General features: G+C 46.7%; 1 protein-coding gene across 3 annotated transcripts in view; it reads left to right on the forward strand.

Annotated features, from left to right (window-relative positions):
- The window catches only part of LOC102731976 (triple functional domain protein), a 314,385-nt gene that overhangs the window by 193,848 nt on the left and 97,519 nt on the right, over positions 1-23,018 (forward strand). For all 3 annotated transcript variants that reach the window (XM_081825910.1, XM_081825911.1, XM_081825912.1), the window contains exons 12-19: positions 4,790-4,959; positions 5,938-6,112; positions 10,415-10,610; positions 11,402-11,568; positions 13,624-13,743; positions 15,407-15,598; positions 16,078-16,227; positions 19,769-19,883. In XM_081825910.1, the coding sequence (XP_081682036.1) occupies positions 4,790-4,959; positions 5,938-6,112; positions 10,415-10,610; positions 11,402-11,568; positions 13,624-13,743; positions 15,407-15,598; positions 16,078-16,227; positions 19,769-19,883 (1,285 nt within the window). The remainder of the gene's footprint in view (positions 1-4,789; positions 4,960-5,937; positions 6,113-10,414; positions 10,611-11,401; positions 11,569-13,623; positions 13,744-15,406; positions 15,599-16,077; positions 16,228-19,768; positions 19,884-23,018) is intronic.

Consider the following 23,018-nt stretch of genomic DNA (forward strand, 5'->3'; position numbering starts at 1 on the left):
TCCCAGCAGAGTTGCAGTCTCCTCCTTTGGGCTCCACCCAGCACAGAGGGGAGAGGGAGGGGGCCGGAGTGGAGGTGAGCCTGGGTCAGACCTGGCCGGACACCACTGGATCCAGGACCAGGGCTCTCACATCTTTGTCATGGGAGTTCTCTCCCCAGAATTTCGTGTGTCTCCCTAGCCCAGCCTTCTCTGTGAATGGATTCTGGTACACGAACCAGGTTGGAGACACCCGCTGCGTTCGAGTGCTCGTCCTTGGAATGCTGCTGGCGGCTGCTCAGGGGGCCTCTAGGGGGCAGCATTGCCTAACTCTGGCCATGGGCCACAGTTCTCACAGGAAAATCCACGAGGCTGAGAACCTGGGTAGAATGTAGCTCCTCTCGGCTGTCCGGCTGTCCGCAAAGATGTAGCTCTTGATTGGAAATTAACAGCATGCACAGAAGCGCTGGGTTTTAGAAATTTCACAGGTATCCTAGAGACTTTTTCTTATTATTTTATTCAAAGGTTATTTTAAGCATCATATACTAATTTAAAAGCTTAAAAATAGATTTTACCTGAATTATACTGCATTATGATATATATTAGTTCATCACCGAAATCAGAAGACCTTTATCTGAGAATCCTTTTCTCTCCAAATTGAATGAGAATATTTTCTGTAGAGGCAGGGAAAAAAAATTCTAGAGGGGCAAAAGATTTGGGAGCATTTGACATTTTAGATTTAAATATAACCTTGCTCCTTCTACCTCATTTACTGTTCCCTTTCCAACTGCCGGAGCCGAAGATCCATTTCTGTGGTTTCCTCTGTGGCCGTGGCCGTGGCCGTTCACTGGTTCCACAGCTGGCCGGACCCCTGAGCACATTCCACCGGGGATGCGCGTCCAAGTGTCCAGGATGTTGAGGAAAGGAAAAAGTTTGACCCACAGATCCTCATGGCATTTCCCCTGCAACCAAGGGGAAGTGATTTCTATGGACTCCGGTGCGCTCATTCTAGCACCTTTTCCTCATACTATTTTTAGGTGTAAAAAGATTTAAACGTGGGATGGTGTTAAGTCTACCAGACTCAGTGACATATTTTGAACAATAAGTGGGAACCTGGTTATGTTTTGAAAAATATCTAGAGAAAGACCTAAAATTCTGTGGTTTTTCTTACTAGACACGTTTCTTCACAAGAACAAAACTAGTACTAATGGCTCACATTTACTTGTTTCTTCGCTGTGCACGTACCATCCCATTTACTCTTCGCAGCAGCTCCCGGAGGGAGGGAGGCACTGTTACTGTTACTGCTATTACTAGGCCCATCTTAGAGAAGAGGGGCCTGAGTCGTGGACCGGCCAAGCAACTTGCCTAAGGCCACAGCCCAGGATGTTAAGTCAGTCTAGCTTCAGAGCCCGCACTCTTAACTGTTACTCCATATTAGCTCTTAGGAGAGGTGTTTTATTTTAATTATCATTTGTGGACAAACTCTTAAGTCTTAGGCTGTTGCAGTGGAGCTACACAGATGCACTTAGGCCTTGTGCCTCAGGGCAGTTCCAAGCACTGGTTTTGATCTTCTCCTCCTCCTCACAGTGTAGAGAAGCAAGGCTCATTAACATGGTTTCATAATCTAAATTATGTATTTTTGGTGGTATTTGCTGGAGAAGAGGAATTTTGTCCCCCGTCCTCCATCCTGTCCCACAAGCTGGGTTGTGAGTTAGGCCTCGCAGCTGAGTCGGGGGCGGAGGCTGTGCCAACCACCAGGCAGGGACACAGACACCCCTTGGGTCCACCGTGGCATCTAGGGCACCTGGTGCGAGAAAGGTGCTGGGCCAGGGCTCCTGGAGGGGCCTGGCAGGCTGATGACCCTGGGGAGGCCTGACCCAGCTGTGTGAGCAGGGGCGGGGAGGAGGCTTGGGCCACCTGTATGCTAGATGTGTCTTGTCCAGCACATGCAGATTCTCTACCAGCTGTCTTAATTCATGTTGTTATATTTTGCTGATATTGTAGCGTTTTTCTAGTGGTCTTAAAAAAAATTGTGTGTTCCTGTTTTCTCCACAAATTTGAAAGAAGAGATACTAGTCTCTGTTGGGAGAACCTAGCTCTTAATAGTGTAGTGTAACTCAAACCGGGGGCCCCCATTGGCTCCAGCCCTGCGTGGGCCTGCTCGTTCTCTGATGAGTCCCACACCGCCTTCCGTGATGCAGAGTCAGCATTTGGGGTGGACTTGGCTCCTTCACCCTCCTTCCCATCAGCGCTGCTTCTGCCTAGATGATGGTGAAAGAGAGCGGTCCGTTCTGGACGTACATTTGCGTGTGCATTTGCTCTGCTGAATGAGCGGCACTCTTTCTACAGACCCAACCGTGGGATGTGCGGTGCCTCTGTGTCCATTCTTCCGTGTGAGCCGCAGGTGTGCTCCGGGGACCTCCTTTCCCTGGGTCTTCTCACACTGCGACGAGGTAGGAGCAGCTTCTGTGCAGCACGCGTAGGAAGGCGGAAGATGACAGTTGGGATTTTGAAAGGAAGGGACTCAAGTGTTTTGTTTTTTGTTTTTAATTTTCTTTTACACTGGAATGAGTGTAATTGAACAGGTCCACCTTTCATAGTGTTTGTCTCCGGACGGGAATCTGACGGGGGGGCTGCAGCGGCCACATGTGTCTGAGGGGGCTTTGCTCTGTGGGGAGCAAGTGGGAGGCAGGTTACCAGGAAGCTGGTAAAACCATTTCAGCTGTAAAAGCCTACCTATTAGATAACGTACCCTGGATGTTTGGGGATAAATATTTTGACGCGATAAAATGTGTTGGTAACATTGTTACTGCTCACTGGCATGTTCTTGGTTTCTTTTAGCGCATCTTGCCTCTTGAGTTCATTAGAGTAGGTCATTCTGCTTTGGGAATTAAATTTGTTCAGAGCACTGCTGATGCCCCGGTGCCCTCCTGCCGCCTCTGCCTCCCGGCCCTCGGAGCGACTTCTTGAGGCCGGTGTTGGTCTGAAGGCCTCTGTTGTAGCGAACCGAGTCTCGGAGAAACTCAGTGATCTCTTAGGTCACAGAGTCAGTGCTTTGTTAAAGCATCTCCTAAATCCACAGTACTCCTGCTATACCACATGACCTGTAGAACTTGGAAGGTTTTTCCTAGGAAGTATCAGAGCAAATTGGGAGATTCCTCATGGTCATGATGCTGTCATCCTTTCTGTTATTTACAAAGGCAGCAACCATGTTCATGAGGATTTAGAGGAAAGCAAATAAGTATGTCCTTGATTATGGAACCTTATAGATGGTGCAGAGCATTAGTCCATATTTATATGGTGAGTCAAAGAATGGTACTTTTGGTGTTGACCGACAATATCAACACAAAGTGTGACCGGATCTAAAGGGCTCTTTCCCAGTACCGGCTTTGCCAGTAGCTCGGTCCCAGCATTTGGTTGATACACACAATAGTATGGATGAATCTCAAAATAATTATGTTGAAGGAAAGAAACCAGACCAGAAATAGAGTTCCTAGGATATGGTTCCACTTATGTACTTTTTCAAGAAAATGCAAGCCGATCTGTAGCAGATGCTGGGGAGGGAGGGCAGGGGAGACAGAAGGATTATGGAGGGCACAAGAAGACTTTTGGGGTGATGGAGCTGTTCACGGCGGACAGCAGGGGAGTTTTCCTGGATGCGTCAAACTTCACAGACTTTATCCTGGAAATTCATGCAATTGACTGTATGTCAGTTATACCTCAGTAAAGCAGTTTTCGAACAAAGATGAGCTCAGAAACAAAAGACCCAATACAGCCTTTATTTTGGCAAGGTCGGCGTTGGGGCAGAGGTGCTGTCCGTAGGGCACTTGGAAGAAATGGGGGGGGGTTCCTCACATCCCTGAGGAAGCAGGAAGCCTTTTCTCCCGCACAGACCACTTCTGAGCCACCAGGGCCCCGCTTGGGGTCATTAGTCATCTTTCCCACTTTGCCGAATGGCTCCCCAGAGACGTGGAGGGAGGCAGCGGGCTTGCCTCAAGCGGGTGAAGCACTCCGCTCCCGCCGCACCTGAGGTCGTTCTTGCCGCTGTCATTCCAAGTGGTCCTTACCTGTCCACGTCCCCAGACACATCTTGAGTGGTTGTATGGTGGCAGTCGGAAGTGTTTTCGGGATGCACACTCCTTCCTCCCCTGGAGGACTGCGCCATGGCCAGGTCGGCTGTGGCCAGGCGGGCCGTGGCCCGGGGTGGGCGACGTCACTGAGCGGTGCCGCATCCGACTCTCCCGCCAGGCACGGTGGTGAATTTATCCCACCACATCATACGCTGCCTCCTTTTCGGAGCTGTGGACAGCGGCCACATCTGAGCAGTGGTTTAATAATTAATAATGCGTTGTAGTGCCCTTGCTAAAAGTAAAATAAAACCATCCATCTGCTAAACGAGAGTCAGAGGATGTGTAAAGGAGTGCGTTATGCTTAGCAGATGTTTTGGTTGGTGGAGGGGGTCTTCTTTCTCTTCCACTAGGATTGAGCCTAGGAAGAATCGGAAAGAGTGACTTCCCTTCCCTTTCCTCTTTTCTCTTTTGTGCCAGTCCCCTTGAGCTGTCTGTCTATTTTTCGCCACGCGGTGGTTGCACACTGCTTTTTCTGTGCGCGTGTTCCGTGTGTTCCGCTGCCTGGGCCTGCTCAGGGGGCTCCCCCTCCCACCCCCATCCCCTGGGAGCAGGCTGCTGCCAGCTCCCTCCTGGTGTGGCCACTCGTGTCACTCGGTGTCCGCACCAGGACTTCCGGGGGAGGGGAACTTCCCAGGGGGAGGGGGGCCGGGGGCCTGGCCTCACCGCACTCTCTCCTTCCCCAGCTGTGGACATGGCTGGAGGAGCTACAGAAGGAGCTGCTGGATGACGTGTATGCCGAGTCGGTGGAGGCCGTGCAAGACCTCATCAAGCGCTTTGGCCAGCAGCAGCAGACGACCCTGCAAGTGACCGTCAATGTGATCAAGGAAGGCGAGGACCTCATCCAGCAACTGAGGTGGGCCGCGTCCCTGGCCTCCTGCGGGGCACGGGCATTTTGCAGTCCTGCCAGTGATTTCCCCTTCCCTGAGCTCACACTTCTGAACAATGGGCTGTAATTCCCTGCCCAGCTAGGTAGAGAACAAATAACATCTCTGCATACAACAGAGAATAACATCCCTTTCTTTTTCTTTCCTGTGACGATTTCTCTCATGGCAGCATTGACTAATAAACGTTCCCAGAGCTCAGCTTTTAGTAATATTTCCTCTTAACACTTACTGAATACTCATTGAAATTTCTTTACAGACCAGATTGATTTAAATCTCCGAGGACTGTGTCCTTCAGGCCCTGAGTGATGTGCCTTTCTAGAGGATGGTGGGCGTCCCGGTCCTCAGCATTGAGGCTCGGGGAGGCCCGGCCTTGGGGGCAGGGGGTCCTCGTCCCTCAGGTTCCCCTCCGCACAGAAAGGCAGGAGGCCCTGCTGGGCCTGGGAGCAGATTCATGTTACTGGATCACTCAGAGGACTGTTTTTCAGTCATGACTGGTAACTTCACGGAATGCTCACTTTGCCAAGAGTCAGGCAAAAGTGACTTGTTAAAGGCTAAATTGGTGGCATTAGAGTTTAACCCTTTGTCACCACTCTGACTCTACCATGTGTAGCAAACAGGTATCGTCTATTCTGTTCCCTCTACTTAAGGAGAAGAGTGGCTAAAGTTGAGCTCCGCTGAAGTTACTTTCTGTAATAGACTTCTTTTGAGAGCGACGGTGGGAGGTGCGGAGCAGAGTCTTCAGTGTGGCCTCAAACCTGGCAGCTTGCTCGGAGGAGGAAGCCCAGGGTTGTGTGGCGGGAGGGGCTGCTGATTCCATTTTCTGAGACCAGCGGCCCCGCTTCCTGCCAGCTCTCTTCCCCCTGAAGTCTGTGCGGCCGGCCGGATCTGGTGTCAGACAGTGGGAGACTTTCTCATGCCTGTCCCCATCCCCTTCTGCCCTGCCGCAGGGACTCGGCCATCTCCAGCAATAAGACCCCCCACAACAGCTCCATCAGCCACATCGAGACGGTGCTGCAGCAGCTGGACGAGGCCCAGGCCCAGATGGAGGAGCTCTTCCAGGAGCGTAAGATCAAGCTGGAGCTCTTCCTGCAGCTGCGCATATTCGAGCGGGACGCCATCGATGTGAGTGTCCTCCGCCTCCTGCCATTCCCGCATCTTCTCACTCTGGCTGCCTTAACAGGAGGACAGGGAGAGGGAGGAGTGCGCCTTGCCCTGGGAGCTGCAGGGCTTGTGCTGGAGGCCACACCACACAGCAGGGTAGAGCACAGCCCGTGCGCGGAGCTGAAGTCCAGCCGCCTCGAACAAGTGGGCTTGTTTCAGCCCGCACTGGGTCCCACGACGCACACCCTTGTCTATGCAGCAGAGGCTCACACCTGCGACCGTGATCCTCCCCTTTCCCTTCTGTCTCCCCCCTCCCGCCCCGCTGCCTGTCTTTCTCCCCTCCCACCCTCCTCCCCAGACGGTGAGAATAAGCCTCACCTGGGCTGATGGCATGTTTGGTAATATGAAGTCCAATTTTTTTCTCCACAGAAGGGTCCTCGGATGATTTTTCATTCTTCTTACCTAAAAGTTGTTACACCTTATATATGAGGTTTCTTTTCTTTTTCTTCAACAAAAGGGTGGTTCTTAATTCTGTGTCAGGGAAGATCTTATTTTTGAACTTGAAGTACAAGCAGAAGTAAGTATAATTGGATGGTGCTGGATCTGCCTGTGGAACATGATGAAAGGAACCAGAACTCACTTCAGCCAGGAGAAGGCCGGTTTCCTGGTGCCTGTCAGCTTCATACAGCTGCTGGAGTGACCAAGTGCCTGTCCGGGTACCAGCAGCCCGCCAGGTGGTCCTTTGACTGCCGAGCAGAGTCTGTAGGGTGTGCCCTCCCCATGCTAGCGCCTTGAGGACGTGCACACCCAGACCCTTCGTGCCACTGAAGGCAGAGGGGTGGCCGGGCTTTGTGTAGACTGCTTCACTTCTCTCTGCTCAGGGGAGCAGCTGCCTGAAGTGGACCTTGCCTGCTTCTCTCGGGCCTGTCTGTAGGCCCAGCTCTGAGTGGTGGTCTTGCCGTATGGTACAGGGACCAGGCCAGGCCCAGTACTGGGCCTCTCATGGGGGGGGGTCTCTGGTCGGCCATCTGTCTAAATCTCCATCAGTGTTTTCATTGAAGAAAGGCCTTCTTGGCTGTTTTCATTGTCATCATTGGTTTATGACAAGAAAGGAGTTAAATCTCACCCATGTTGTCTGGTAAAATCTGCTCTCAGTGTCTTGACCTTTACAGCCCCATGAAGCCATGTAGAGAAACAGCCCGCTGTGCTCGAGCTCATTAAGGACCTGCCCGGGGCCTGGGCGTGGTGTGCCAGTTCCAGGTTGCAGACTGTATGAACAGAAGACCCAGCATGCCTCTTTTCCTCTGTGACCTCTACTTCGTATGAATTGCTTTGATAAACTTAGCTGCTATTGAGTAGTTTCAATTAGAAAACACAGAGCAATCAGGCATTACTTGAAGTTTTTTCATCAACACATTTTGATATTTAAAAAAATCTCTTGGCTTCATTTGTATTGCTGCTACTTAAAGGAAAAAAATTCTAATTGTATTTCCATTTTCAACAAACTAGTGTTTTAAAATGTAGCTCAGACACCAGAAACATAATTTTCCCACACCAAAGCCGCAAAATTCCAAGTGGCCTTTAATAAAAACAGTGTGCCCGGCCAGGCGTAGTGCTTTCCCCAGCTGAGGAAATTAAACCTGCAGTTCAGTCACAGGCCAGCTAAAATGTAGTTTAAAAGCTTTTAGAATGTCATAGCCTAAGAACCTCTTTTCTCTGGAATAATCCTGAAACATAGAAACCTTAGCAGTTGAGGCTTCGGCTGGGATGTCATCCCTTATCTGGGAAAATGCTCCATCCGACCGCCCGTAGGAGGCATGGAGTTATCTTTGTGGGAGAAACTTATCTGTTCCTTGGCCAGTTTTTAAAAATCTCTCCTATCTCTTGTATTTCATAGCCTTTCCATCTCTCAAAAGTGGATCTGGGTTTTCTATGGCTTAGACATATTGCAGTCTCAGCCTCTTGATATTCCAGGTAAAATCTGCTCTGTTGATCTAAAAACAGTGAAGTCATTACTATAGCATCCTGTGATAGTTACTTACGGAACACAGTTATATGTACATTTAGGAAGAGGAACTTTTAGAATTTCTAAACATTCTGGGATACAGTTAAAAACAAAGTTACTTCTCCAAAGAATTCGTGTTCAAAAATTACTTCCCCTTTCTTGAGCTTTGTTTTTGCCACTGATTTCTTGTCTTCACTTGTATGGTTAACAAGCTGTAATGATAAACTTTGGGCAGGATTTTTCCTGATCCTTTAATCATGGCCATAAGCTCAGTGAGTATTTTTGAATCCTGCTGGTTCTAGCACGTTCATCTTTGTTTATTATCCGCTCTTGAGTGTTGTCTGAGCCTGATGCTGTCTCCACGAGACAGCATTGCTGAGTCTGTATCTCACCACCACACCTAACCCTCTCCTGCCTCAGTGTTAGAAAAGGAACGTTAAGAAAGAAATTTACCCTTAGGATAGAGATAAAGCTTAAAGGTATGGTAAGCTCTTTCCTTTTTAAAAATATTTTTCCTCAGTGGCTTTTTGGCTTACGTGTAATTTAACATTGTTCAAATTCATTAATTTTATAAATTAGCCCAATTTAATAAATTAGTGTAAATACACATACTGCATGCAGACCCCACTAATGAAAGAATAAATCCAGAAGATTTTTTTTTTTTTTTAAAGATTTTATTTATTTATTTGACAGAGAGAGACACAGCGAGAGAGGGAACACAAGCAGGGGGAGTGGGAGAGGGAGAAGCAGGCTTCCGGCTGAGCAGGGAGCCTGATGTGGGGCTTGATCCCAGGATCCTGGGATCACGACCTGAGCCGAAGGCAGACGCTTAACAACTGAGCCACCCAGGCGCCCCAAAATCCAGAAGATTTTTGACGTAGGAGTTTGGGGAAGCCTTCAGTTTTTATTACTTCCCATCTCCTAGCTGGGTTCTATGTAAACTCTCTCACATTGTCAGATTTTCAAACTCAGGTGGTTACTGCTCATCTGGATAAAAGGAAATCAGGACTCATGGGAAAGGTTATCCCACTGAAGCATAGATAATACAGTGTTCTTTCACAAGAAGTTTTTTCCTTCTTTTTGGATTTCATAATTTTTAGCCTGAATTTTTAAAAAGTAGATTACAAAAGTTTTCAAACTGGCTCCAAAGTAGCAAGGATGGTACAGTGAACGTCCACATGCCTGTCTCCCACATGTAGCAGGATTGTGTCTTCCTTGCTGCAAATATCCCTTCTTTTGTTATTGTTGTGCTAAGTATGTTAGAGCAAAGCTTTGCCAGCTTACTGTTTCCCTCCTAAAGACTTTCTTAAGTATCTCGACAAAATAAGGCCTTTTCCCACATAACCACAGTCTACCACCCCTCACCAACCGGACACCTTGATCTCTAACTAACACCCAGCCTCTTCTCAGACCCCTGCAGCTGCCCTGGGGGCAGGGAGGCACGTGGGCGCTGCTTTCACGGTTGGTTGATAGTCTTTCCATCCAGAATCATCTCTTCATCCACCCTTCTTTTTTATCCTGCCATGACTTGTTGGAATGACTGAATCAGGGGAAGAAACCAGGTCCCACATTCTGCGTTCGCTTAGTGATTTTCTTCTGTTTTTCTTTCCCTGGTATTTCCTATAAACTTGAAAGTTCAATGTAAAGACCTGATTAAGATTCAGGTTCCGTTTCTGTGCCAGATGCTCCCCAGGGGCCACGGCTTCTCCTGTCAGAAAGCTAGTCCTGTCTGGTCCCACTTCTTTAGGGAGCTAAGGTTGGTCTGTGGGATTAGGAGGTGGCAGCCTGACCCTCCCATTAAGTACCCCCATCCTTTCCATTATAGTTTACTGCACATTGATGGTCATTCGCTGAAGAGTTATTTCACTAGAATTTCAAAACAGAATGAGAAAAAAAGCCTTTCTAATTTTATTCTACATTTAATAACTAGATTTATCTATAAAGGGGAATCTTCCTTCATTGTTATAGGCTTAAATAATTATCTCTTTTACCAGTTTCAGGATAAAGGTTGGTTTCCTGTCAACTTCTAATTAGAGGAGTTTTTCATTTAATTTTAGGCTTTTTAGCTCTTCTTTTTTTTTAAAAAAAATTCATTAGGAATTAATATGTTTTTATATATTTTGTAAATTTTATTTAATTGTGATAGATTTTTTGTATCTAACTGTCCCATCTTTGGCCTGTGGGAGCCCCTACGGCTGGCTTCCATGTCCTTAAGACATGGTCACATTAGTTCCTTCCTTCCCTACTTGGCACAGTGAGATATCACAGCAGATACTTATTTTTAAGTCTTGTCCTAAGAAGATACTTTCCTGTGTTAGATCATCTCAGACCTTGAGTCTTGGAACGATGAGCTTTCTCAGCAAATGAACGACTTTGACACGGAAGATCTCACGATAGCAGAACAACGCCTCCAGCACCATGCAGACAAAGCTCTGACCATGAACAACTTGACCTTCGATGTCATCCACCAAGGGCAGGACCTTTTGCAGTACGTCAATGAAGTGCAGGCTTCGGGTAAGGAGTGCATTTCATTCTGTCAGTTGTGGGGGTTTCATATCATACGGGAATTCATCCTGTTTATTTGTGTGTGCTGGCTGCCAAGTTTACTTAGCCCCGTGACATAGATGTTCTCAGGTACCTGCTCTTCAAAAGGAACATTTTGCTGTTTTATTTTCACATACCGTGATCACAAGTAACAATACGATTAGCGTACTTACCTTTAATATTCTTGCATGTCATCTCAGGGAGCGTGATCTCCAGTTGTACATCCATGAATGAAATGTGAATCTCAAAAAATTTTTCACATTCTTAATTTTTTTCTTAGTTTATATTTCACCAGCAGAGGTCACTATGGGCTCAAAAATGTAGAGAGAAGTCCGTAGTGTTTGACAACCTGCTACTACGTTACTCGTTTTATACAAATCAAATTCAGTGCTTCCTGAAGAGTAAACAGGGTGCAAGTGGATGTACAGCAAAAAGAAGCCAGAGTTCGCTCACTGACAAAGTCAAGGGCTCGTGTCCACAGTTATCCCTGCAGAAATAGATTGACAGGAAATGGGTTTGATTAGCTATACATCATGTTTTGCTTTGGAACACATCGGATACATTCCTGCAGGCCCCCTCCCGTGCTCGGAAGCACATGTAACACTCCTCTGCCCGCTGTGCCTTCCTTGCACTTGGCCTTCAAGGTAACGGCCTGGCCTGGCTAGGCAGGTCCTTCACAAAAGCGCAGTGTATGTGGTGCGTGGCTGAAGAGCTGGCGACCATGCCAGTTGAGCTCTGGGCTCTGCCTTCACTGCCCGCAGGTGTGGAGCTGCTTTGCGATAGAGATGTCGACATGGCAACTCGGGTCCAGGACCTGTTGGAGTTCCTTCATGAAAAGCAGCAGGAGCTGGATTTAGCAGCGGAACAGCATCGGAAGCACCTGGAACAATGTGTGCAGCTTCGCCACCTGCAGGCTGAAGTGAAACAGGTAAACAAGCTGCTGGACGTGGAGCCAGACCGGAGGCGCCCCGCCCGACAAGCCCCCGAAGAGGGACCTCCTGGTCGTCTGGGATATAGAACACAGCTGTTGTGAGGCACGATGTGACATGCACGCCCCGGGTACGGCCACAGCTCGTGGGCAAACATGGAACCAGTGCCTGGACAGCTGTGTGTTTATTCTGTAGGGGAAGAGGCCTCCCTGCCCAGCAGGTGTATCACTGGAAAGGAACATTCACTTAGCTTGTTTTGTTATTGGTGGTCTCTTGCTTGAAACTGAACACATTGCTTCTCAGGCTAAATAACTCTATGATTGTTCTGCCAAATAGGCTGTTATCAATCTGGATGGGGTGACAGGCTAGAGGGGGCTGGGGTTTTCTTCTGTGACCAGCCTGCTCTACTGTCCTATCTCAGCATGGCAAAATAAAAATGGAACATTTGGGAGGGATTGCTTTCGGCTCACAGCCAGTGGGATTCCATGCATACATATATTCAGCATGTACCTGACATTTTTTTTCACGAGCAGAGAAACCACTCATGATACCGCCCTGATACAAGGAAAGTATGGCTTTCTGGGATTCTGGTGGAGGCACAGAAAAGCGTGTTGGTTGAGCAGAGGGGATAAGGTGCCTCTGGAGTGGGAGCGAGGTGTGGTGCCTGAGTGGGTGATGCTCACATTAAAGCAGATACACTGTCAAACTGGGAAGCTTTAAGAGCACCTGTTGGTCTCCCGTGTAATGAGATGAAGTACTGTGACCAGCCTTTTAAAGACCAGTTAATAAAGTGTTCCTTCTTGCTAAAAACAAAACAACGTGTCTAAGAAACAAAAACATAAACTATCCATTAGGAATTGCATTTGCCTATAAGAGTCTAAAAGTGGTGCTCAAAAATTACTTTCTCTACGGAACACGTCAGGACGTGGTAGATTGCTGCAGGTGCTCAGTCGGTGGCCACGTGATAGGTGAGGTAGCTGTGTGGGTGACGGGTTGTCAGGTGGCTGTTGCAGCCCCAGCTCCCCCTCCACTTGCCAGGCAGCAGGAAGGGAAAAGCATAACAGGGAAGAAGCAGTACTTGCATCAGAGAAGAAATGTGGTCACACAACTGCCCGGAGGCAACTGCGTTGACCTTGGTAGCTGGAGAGAGTGTCCGAACTGTAACGGAGCTGTGACGTGGTTTTATTTTAATCCACCCCCCACCGACACACAAACGAAGTCGAGGTTTTCTGAGTAAAGGAGATGAGGAGAAGTAGGCGTTGAGTAGGTACCTAGCGGTCTGTGCCACAAGTAAGTGCCCGCAGTCCTGCAGCTTCCACAGTTGGAATGCTCTTGTTTGAGAATCTCAGGGGACAGCCCTGAATCCGCTCTTCGGTTAGTGGGTCGTTTAACACTGGCATTAAATTGGAAAATATGTTGGTGAAATAAAAAATAGTTCCCTTACCAGGCAGTTTGCTAATTTTGCATGTTTATTAAGGAAAAAGGAATGAAAAATACATTTCTTGATTATCAGAGAATTATTTGGGTTTTTTTTTTTTTAAGATTTTATTTACTTGAGAGAGAGGGAGAGTGCGTGCACACGCACAAGCAGGAATGGAGGGACAGAGGGAGAGGGAGAAGCAGACTCCCCGCTGAGCAGGAAGACTGATGTGGGGCTCGATCCCAGGACCCTGAGATCATGACCTGAGCTGAAGGCAGATGCTTAACTGACTGAGCCACCCAGGTGCCCCATTATCAGGGAATTATTTGGGGGCAGTAGATATCTAGTAGGTGACTGCTTTGACCTGTGGACTAATAATAACAATCCGCTGGATTCCCCACCTTTTCAGCACCCATTTGAAGCTATAAGATAACTGAATTAATTTTAAAATGCAGCACTTAAGATACTGTGGAAGGACATCACGCTGTTGGCAATGGGATCATAAGGAAACCCATGCTTCACAGCTGATGTGAGCAGCTTGACCACCTTGCCCACTTGGCTATTGTCCCCGCTGGCCCGCAGGGGAATCCCCTGCGGAGGGCCGGCGCTTGGAGCTCCCTGTGTCATGTTTCAGGTGCTGGGCTGGATCCGCAACGGAGAGTCGATGCTGAACGCTGGGCTCATCACGGCCAGCTCGTTACAAGAGGCAGAGCAGCTGCAGAGGGAGCACGAGCAGTTCCAGCACGCCATCGAGGTAGGGACACCAGCCTGCCCCCCACCTCGGGACACGTCTGCTGAGCCCCCTCACGGGGGACTGACCCCGAGCCCGGTGGGGTTCAGCAGGACCCAGAGTGATGATGCTGATACATCTCCAGTGTATTTCAGGGGAAGGAAACGGGCTGGCAACTGCAGTGAGGGGAGGAGGCATGTGCCAGCCTGGGGACCTTGCAGCGCCGAGCCATCCTCCCGCTGTGAGGCCCTGGCGGCACGCACCCCCCACTGTCGGGAGCACCTGCACCTGAGAACCCGAGCTGGAGTCTGGGCTGAGGGGCTTTCTGTTCTGCGGGTCTTGCACACACACTCCTGAACAGAGCAGAGCACCGAGGGCGGCGCAGCCAGACCAGGTGCACATCACCAGTAGACAACACTATCCACGGAACTCCTCCGACCCTGGTTAACAGCAACGTTCCTCACCTTCGCGAGGTCGGGGCCAGGCCAGGGCCAAGTCCACTCAGATTCACTCTCACAGCATGCGAATTCATTATTCGTCGAGTTTTTGGCGGGGAGAGGGGAGTTAATTATGGTAGGTGGTCTCAAGGTACACTCTTGGGAAAAAGAGCATTTGATTGCAGAAAACTTGTTTCCTGCTGTAGTTACATACATAGAGAAGAAAGCCACAGAAAATACTGTTAATTTATTCTCGAGATTGACATATTTTCAACTACTCAGCGCCAACAGATACATATTAACTCTTCTTCTTGAAGCCCAGACTCTGGGCATCTTTTGAAAATTGTATACTGTGCCTAGTGAGTTCTAATAATTAAATTCCTAATACGTGTCCGTGTATCTGGGTGAAGGGTAGGGTTGCTTATACTGCATATAGTCTTTTATAGAGTCATTTAGTGCCTTTTCAGTGAAATGCAAAATTTTGCTGTGGTTAAAAAAGAAGAAGAAAAAGAAAAAAATCTGTGTCCACAGAAACGCATGTACTCCACCTAACTGCTGTGCTGTCTGGTGTTCTGAGTCTTCATTGGGAGAACCTGACCTGTCAGCCCCTCATGGGATCTTCTATTCTAGTGAACATACACGAGCAGGAATTCTACTGGATTTCTGGTGTTAGTTTGATATTTTAATATGGCATGAGCCTCCAGAGAATACACTTGGCTCATTCCTAGCTTTGAGTTATGTTTCTCTCTCTCTCTCTTTTTTAAAGTCAATAGTTCTTGAAAACTTTTTACTCAAGTCTAAAGTTTAAGGTAAAAATGAAAAAGGCATTCACGGTGGCCACCTTTTTTCTCCATGTGTCCATGTGCGTCTAGCTGCTATTACAAGGAGGACCAATAGGAAGAATAAACTTGGAACATTTCAACAGCTTTTTTAGAATATTGGCTATTAATTTTCCCTGCTATTTCTCAAGCTGAGAACCCCACAAGTGGGACCCATTCTGGAATGTCTTAATGCATTTCATCCTTCATTAGGTAATTTAAGCATAAGCACGGTTGTTGCTAGGCATGAAAACTTTTTTTATCTTACTGCACGGTCTGCTGTGTTTGTAGGAGTGTCCTGATGAGTATTAGGGGAAGTTGTTTCTATAAAAGCAGGTGGAGCAGCACTGCGGCAGCCTTCCCAGTGCCTTCCCAGTAAACATGTGACCGCCCAGTCAGATAAGTCTCCCCTTCCCCTTTCTGTCTCCTTAGAAGACACATCAGAGCGCCCTGCAGGTGCAGCAGAAGGCAGAAGCCATGCTGCAGGCCAATCACTACGACATGGACATGATCCGGGACTGTGCCGAGAAGGTGGCCTCTCACTGGCAGCAGCTCATGCTCAAGATGGAAGACCGCCTCAAGCTCGTGAATGCGTCTGTCGCCTTCTACAAAACCTCAGAGCAGGTGAGGAGGCAGGTTCGATGCCTTGGGCTCCTGACCAGCCTTTTATGTTGAGCTCAGTGTTATTGGACAACTCCGTCATTAATCCTCAGTAATTACTGAGCCAGTCACTTCAACCCAGGCAGAGAAAAGCATTCTAGAAGTAGAAGGGTTGTTGCTTACCTTAGGACTCAAAGAGTAATGGGTTGGAAAGGAGCTGAGAGGACCTCCGTTCTCCTCTCATTTAAATGGATAGCCTGAAACGCACCAGAGAGAGACCAGAAATTCCGTTTTTATTTGGTTCTTGTTCTGAAAGGCCTGCCTATTTTGACCCCTGCATTTGTCCTCACGTAAGACGGAGCCCATGGTTCCTTCCGATGGTCTTGGTCCCCAGGCCAACACCTTTATCCCCAGAGCCTGACCTACCACACTTGCTGGAGATGTCGCTCTGTGCTGTCAGTCGCCGACCGGCCCCTCTTAGCCTGCGACTCTTCTGCTCACAGGTCTGCAGTGTCCTCGAGAGCTTGGAGCAGGAGTACAAGAGAGAAGAGGACTGGTGTGGAGGAGCCGACAAGCTGGGCCCCAACTCAGAGACGGACCACGTCACCCCAATGATCAGCAAGCACTTGGAGCAAAAGGAAGCATTCCTGAAGGTAAGGAGCCAGCCGTTTGGGGTGCTGGTGCCTCCCTGAACTGGGGACACAAATGCAAGAGGGTTCACCTGAAGATGGCAGGGTGCAGACTGTCCGTCAGAGAACCCCAGATGTTCCCAGGCACCAGGTGTGCAGGGCCCGGGGCGGTGCGGGGTGGCGGGGGGGCCTCCCCACACCTGCAGCTCTCCCTTTGTGTGACATTGCATCCGCGCTGGGCTAGTTGGTCAGAGAAAGTCTTAAAATCTTCCATTTGTGATTTACACTCCCTAGTTTTCCCAAAGAGCTGGAAACCTGTGTGAATAAAGCATGGGTGGAAGTCAGAGCACCAGATGATTCTGAGCAGAGAGAGAGATTGATTTGGTGAGACAGAAATGCCGATAGCTTGAAATAATCTTCCTTTGGAAATTCAGCCTTTTTAGGAATACTGAACCCAGTGCAGAGTAGACACAAAGCAGGAACACCTCTTGGAGTTTATAGGATTAGTTACTAATACTCACTCAGGATGTGTTTCCTGCAAAAGAGACTTAATCCCATTTAGGCCCGGCTGGAAGTTTGAACTCTGAGAAGCTTTAAATGAGGAATTTCTCTAGCCGCCTTTGTCTCGTGTGTGTGTGTGTGTGTGTGTGTGTGTGTGTGTGTGTGTTCATACCTAAATCACCCAAATGTAAAAAAGTGCTCAAAACATTTGGCAACATTTCCATGTTTCTGTGATGCATTCTTTCACTCTTGAAGAATCTTCTGAGGCTCTGCCTGTTGCCACTCAGACCTGTTAAAAATAGGTGTGGTGTGCTTTTCATTGTCACTTTATTGAGTTTTGTTTTGGCATTCTGACCCCTCTGACCCCATTTCCTGTTATATTTAATAATTTCTGTTTCCATTCTGAAGGTGATGTCTGACAGTTACTGTTTAGTCTGGGAGAACAGATTGTAACTCTTTGAAAATTCTATCTGGTCATTTATTTTGAGCTTCCATCACATGACTTTCTTTGTAGCAGATCAGGGTGGGAAAACAGCGGTGACTCCCTCAGCCTCCAGTTGAACCATTTCAAACGGAACTTGAAAGCCCTGGGCTTACGTGTCCTTGCTTGTTACAATTATGAAATGCCCGCCACTGTGAGGACGTTTCCATTGGGATCCTTGTAATTTGCCTCTCTTTCTCTGCAATCCATTTAGAATAAACAATTGAATACTACTTAGTCTAAATAAGACAGATACTTAGATAAAATTATAAAACAAAATACTCACTGGCCTGTTCAGATTCCTTCACTCAGCTGGGTTCAGTAGTGTCTGTGTATTGGATAGCTTTAAACTTTTCATAATGGAAGTTTAAAGATACATACAGAAGTAGAACAGGTAACAAACTCCTGTGTACTTCTCACCCAGCATCAGTAGTTATCGGCACATGGGCATATGCCCACTTTCCCTGGGCTACTTTAAATTCTAGATATTACATCATTTTATTTGTAAATACTTCAGTATGTGTTTAAACATTAAATTCTGCCTTTCTAAAACATAACCACAACACCATTATCGGATCCTGAAAATTAACAGTATCTCTTATTTTATACAAAATCCAACAGTGTTCAAATTTCTCTGACCCGTATTGTCTTATATATGGTTTTAATCAGAATTCAAACAAGGTCCGCACGTTGACTTTATTGATATGTCTCTTAAATCTCTCTCTCTTTTTTTAAAGATTTTATTTATTTGACAGAGATATAGAGAGGGAACACAAGCAGGGGCAGAGGGAGTGGGAGAAGCAGGCTTCCCACGGAGCAGGGAGCCCGAAGTGGGGCTCGATCCCAGGACCCTGGGATCATGACCTGAGCAGAAGGCAGACGCTTAATGACTGAGCCACCCAGGAGCCCCTCCAAATCTCTTTTAATTGAAACACCACTCTCCTTTTATTACTATTTATTAGCTGAAGAAGTAAGTTATACTGTGGGATTTTTCTCACTCTGGATTTCCATAATTGCATCCTGTGGAGTCATTTTTTACCATCCTGGATTCTCTAAGTGTGTTATGTTGAGAGCCTCACTTGGATTCAGGCTTGAGTGTGAGTGTGTGCGTGGGCACTCTGCGTACCTGGCATTCCATCAGGAGTCACATAAGGTCTGCTTCTCTTTGTGTCTGTGTGATAGGAGGGTTTACCATTGCTTCAAACGTGGTAAGTCCATTTAATCCATTATGTGCTTCTCTGTCTGCCTTTTACCTAATGGGTTGATTACCCTGTGGTGATAATGCTTCATTAGGAGTTGCAAAATGGTGAGATTCTATCATTCCTTCTGCCTTGATTAGCTAGAATTATTCCCTCCTTAGCTATTTGGTTACTCTCAAATAGAGTTTGTCCAGAAAAGGCAGGCTAAGTGCTTGTTTGCTTATCATTTTCAGAATAATGAGCTTTGCCCTAGCAACATCTGCATAGGATTAGTTTTTGTTCTATCTTCATGGATTTTAAGGTATTTGGTGTGTTTTGATCAATTGTAGTCATTTATCTTTTTATACTCAACTTGTCCCATTCGTGGGAGCTCCTTCCAGGCAGGTTGGCTCTGACGTCCTCCTGACATAACCCCAGTTGTCTGCGGCCACTTCCTCACTGTTTGGAGTGCAGCCAATTTTAGGATAATCTGTGGAGACTCGTGATACATTCTTCTCTTAATTAAAAAGTGTCCTAGCTCCATGTACTGCAAAGGCCTGGAAATAGTGACCAACCAGTAATAATGAGCTCCCTGTGTCTTGTCCAGATTGTGGTCTAAATACCATGTATCAGAAGGCGGAAACAGAGCTTCTAGAAGAAAGAGTAATTCCAGAGCTGAGACAGGAAATGGATAAGATATTTCCAACTCACATATAATTAAGGGTATTTTCCCTCTTTTTTTTTAATACATTAATGAAATTACTTACTTGGTTTATAAACGTGGAATCCATCAGTCATCTATTACCACAATAACACCACAAAACAAACCACCCCAAGACTGATGGCTCAAACCAGGGGTTGGCAGTCTAAGCCCCCGAGAGCTAAATCCATTCACTCTTCACTCCTCTCCATGTTGCCCGTGGTGGCTTTCCTCCACAGTGGTTGGGTTCAGTACTTGCAACCGGGAGGTAGACAGTACAGGACTTGGAAAGCTGAAAATGCTGTCTGCCCTTTCCAGAAATCCGGGCACAGCTTAGCTGGGTGCTCTCATTCAAGGTTTCTCCCAAAGCTGCAGCTAGGTTGTTGGCTGGGGGCCCGGAAGGAGAAGGGCCCCACCTCCTCTCTCTGCAGGCCAGCGGCCTCTCTCAGTCCCCTGCCCTGTGCACCTCTCCGTGGGGCGGCGCTCAACACGGCAGCTGACTTCTCAGAGCAAGAGGTCCAAGACAGGTTTTTTTTTTTTAATTGAAATAGGATGTAACCTATGTATTCTCCAAACCACAGGTTGGCCCGACGAATGTTTTAAAGATGTGTGTTAGAGCTATATGATGTTGTCATCCATACATACTCAAAATACATGTTTGTCGAAGTCCCATTAACAACACCTTGCCCTCCATGATTCTCTTAGGCTTGCACACTTGCTAGAAGGAATGCAGATGTCTTCCTGAAGTACCTGCATAGGAACAGTGTGAACATGCCTGGAATGGTGACCCATATCAAAGCCCCTGAACAACAAGTGAAAAGTGAGTACAGCTACGAGTCATTTTACTGGCAAGCAGTACAAGGAGTTGGGCAGGATGTGTTCTAAAATCCTGAGACCCAAGGCTTCATTTTAAATATACATTTCATATTATTAAAGTTCTTGCCAGTTATCTTTGTTTAATAATAAAATATGAAGCAAATGATGCAGATTGATACTTTGTTGACTAAAGTTGAAGAGTATAAGCAGGGAGAAAATGCAGCATGATATTTATTAGTATGGACTATTTTGTTCAAGCAAGTGAAAATACTGTAAATTGGGGGAAAAGGAAAACCAGAATTTATCTAGAGTCAAAATATTTTTAAAAGTTCAAATTAAGAAATTATACACCAAAATCATTGCTGGAAGGTATTATAGATTTGTATACTAAAGCATTAATAAAATCAAATTGCCAAATATCATACATTCTGGTATCATTTGAGAGTAAAAATCTGTAAAGCCATGGGTTTTTATGTATGCATATATATAATGTTAAGTGCATGGAAACTCGTCTGGGAAAATTTGATACTAAACTGTTAATAGGATTGGTATGGATAGAAGTGAGGAGGACTGATGGTTTTTACTCTAGAATTCTGATTGAATACTTTACAATGGAAATAATCTCAGAAAATGATTAAGAGTTTGAAATAGTCTTGACATTGAAGCACCTGCTATCCTCACCATGAGCTTCAGGGGCCGGCAGTAAACAGATGAGGAACCTGGGGCCCCACACAGCCTGCGCTCTCAGAGTTGGGTCTCATAGGGGAAAAGTTGCCATAATCCATTAACAAATGATTCGTCTCACTGTTTAAACCCATATGATCGGCAGAAACGTTGTATATTATACTCCCTGTTCATCTGGATTCATCTGTCAGAGGTGTCACAGAAAAATGATTTGTCGCACTGGTAGAGTCCTCTACGCTCCGCAGAGGAGATTTCGTATTTGTTACTTGGTGGACTGCCCTCTTGGGGAAATGAGTGACTAACACAGCCATTTCTCAGCAGGAGCAAGTCTTCATTGCCAGCAAGTTCCTTGCATTGGTCATCGGTTTATTTGGCTCATTTCATGTAAAAATCATTGCCTTTCTCTCATCCTTCAGTATTGCCTTTGGTTGTTGGTCGTACTCTGCTTTCTCTGATCAAAGATGTTATGATCCTTCCTGGGTTGTACCACGTGTGTGTGTGCGTGAGAGGAGCTGTACATGCACACGCACTAGGTAGTCACGGCGCCCTTGCTGCCGTGTCTCATCATTCTGGGTGCTGCGGACAGTTAAAAACAGAATGTCCTGTTTCTCTCATTGGGTACTTGGGGACGAAAGATTTATGTGTGGGACAGTGCGGCAAATCCACGTAAGGGTGAGGGTGCCAGAAGAGACAGCATCCCAGGACCCCAGACAGTCCTTCAGGTACATGAGGAAGCCCCAGCTGGTTTCCCGTCCCAGTCTGGGCGGGGGCGGTCAACGCTCTGCTTGGCCGCTTACTTGCCCCAAGTCAGTCGGGCCCCAGGCAGGGACTGTAGAAAAAGAGCCTGGAAAAGACCCGTTGGCTCATGTTAATTTTCACATGTGATACTTTCATTTAATTTTTTGACTGGCTTCAAATTTCAAAGTCTTAATTTGTGTCACTAATTAGTTTACTTTTTCAGTAAAGATAATGGAGCATGACCACTGAACTGCCACATAAATCCTGCTCACAGGTTCATGTTTCTCAGCCCACCCGGACCTTGGGAAATATTTGTGGATAATTTAATATTTTTAAGGTTTCCCAATATTAATGAAGCTATAATCTAGATACCATTTATTTGATTTGCAGTTTGTCTCAAGAATCTTCTTCCAAAGTTTCTTGTATATTTTATAAACTTCGAGTAAAACAGACTTACTGTAAAAAAAAATTAAGTGTACAAATGTATATAAATTTCCTATTTCGTTTGCCAGTGGTCACCACCATTAAGACTTTTTTGTGGGTATGTCTATGAATATGAACATAAATATATAGAGAAAAACACACGTGGATTCCACTCCTCTCACCGTCCCGCATTTTTATTTTTTTACCAAAATGGGACTGTTTTTTGCTGCAATTTTCTTCTTTCACTTAATAATGCATCTTAGTCCTCTTTTGGGGCACCTGGATGGCTCAGTCAGTTAAGCATCTGACTCTTGATCTCAGCTCAGGTCTTGATCTCAGGGTCGTGAGTTCAAGCCCCAGGTTGGGCTGCAGGCCTGGGTGTCGAGCCTACTCAAAATAATAATAATAATAATAATAATAATAATAATAGTATATCTTAGTCCTTTTTCTATATCACAATTTAAAGATCTGCTCTATCATTTTTAATGTCCAGGATAATGATTTCGTAGTTGACTTAACCTGTCTCCCAGTTGGGCTCAGATGTCACTGCTAGTTTTTCCAAACAGTGCCTTAGTGTTTGTGCACCTGAGTACATGTGGCTTGTGTAAGCACCGTACATCTGAAAGATGAATTGCTGGTTCAAAGGTATGCACATTTGCGATGACGTCACCTGTCGCCACCTGTCGCCAGAGCGCCCGCTGCAAGAGTGGTGCTGTCTCCCCTCAGTAATACGGGGTCACCCCTGCATGTTCCTCTCCCCCAATCCTGCCAGCACTGAACAGCACCAGGGCTTGCCAGGAAAAGGGTGCAAGATGGTCTCATTGTCTGAGTGAGGTTAAACATGTTTCTGTGTATTTAGTGGCCATATTTTAGAAATTATGAACTTCATGTTTATATGCTTTGCTCAGGACACTGGGGTGGCTCAGTCAGTTAAGCGTCTGCCTTCAGCTCAGGTCATGATCTCAGGGTCCTGGGATCAAGCCCCACATCGGGCTCCCTGCTCAGCAGGGAGTCTGCTTCTCCCTCTGCCCCTCCCCCCAGCGCTCTCTCTCTCTCTCTCTCTCTCTCTCTCTCAAATAAATAAAATCTTTATATGCTTTGCTCATTTTTCTAATGGACCGTTCATCTTTCCCTGTTGACAAGCAAGTACATTTGGTCCGTGTCTTGTATTTTCCCAATAATTTTAACTAGCTTTTTATTGGTGCTGTACTGTTATGGTGGATTTTGTTTGGTTATGACATTTACAGTGTTATGTAATCAGGGTTTTTGGCCTTTCTGGCTCCATGCTTCTCTA

Source organism: Leptonychotes weddellii, chromosome 7 (assembly GCF_054177405.1).
Source record: "Leptonychotes weddellii isolate Sample4059 chromosome 7, ASM5417740v2, whole genome shotgun sequence".
NCBI classification, from domain to species: Eukaryota; Metazoa; Chordata; class Mammalia; order Carnivora; family Phocidae; genus Leptonychotes; species Leptonychotes weddellii.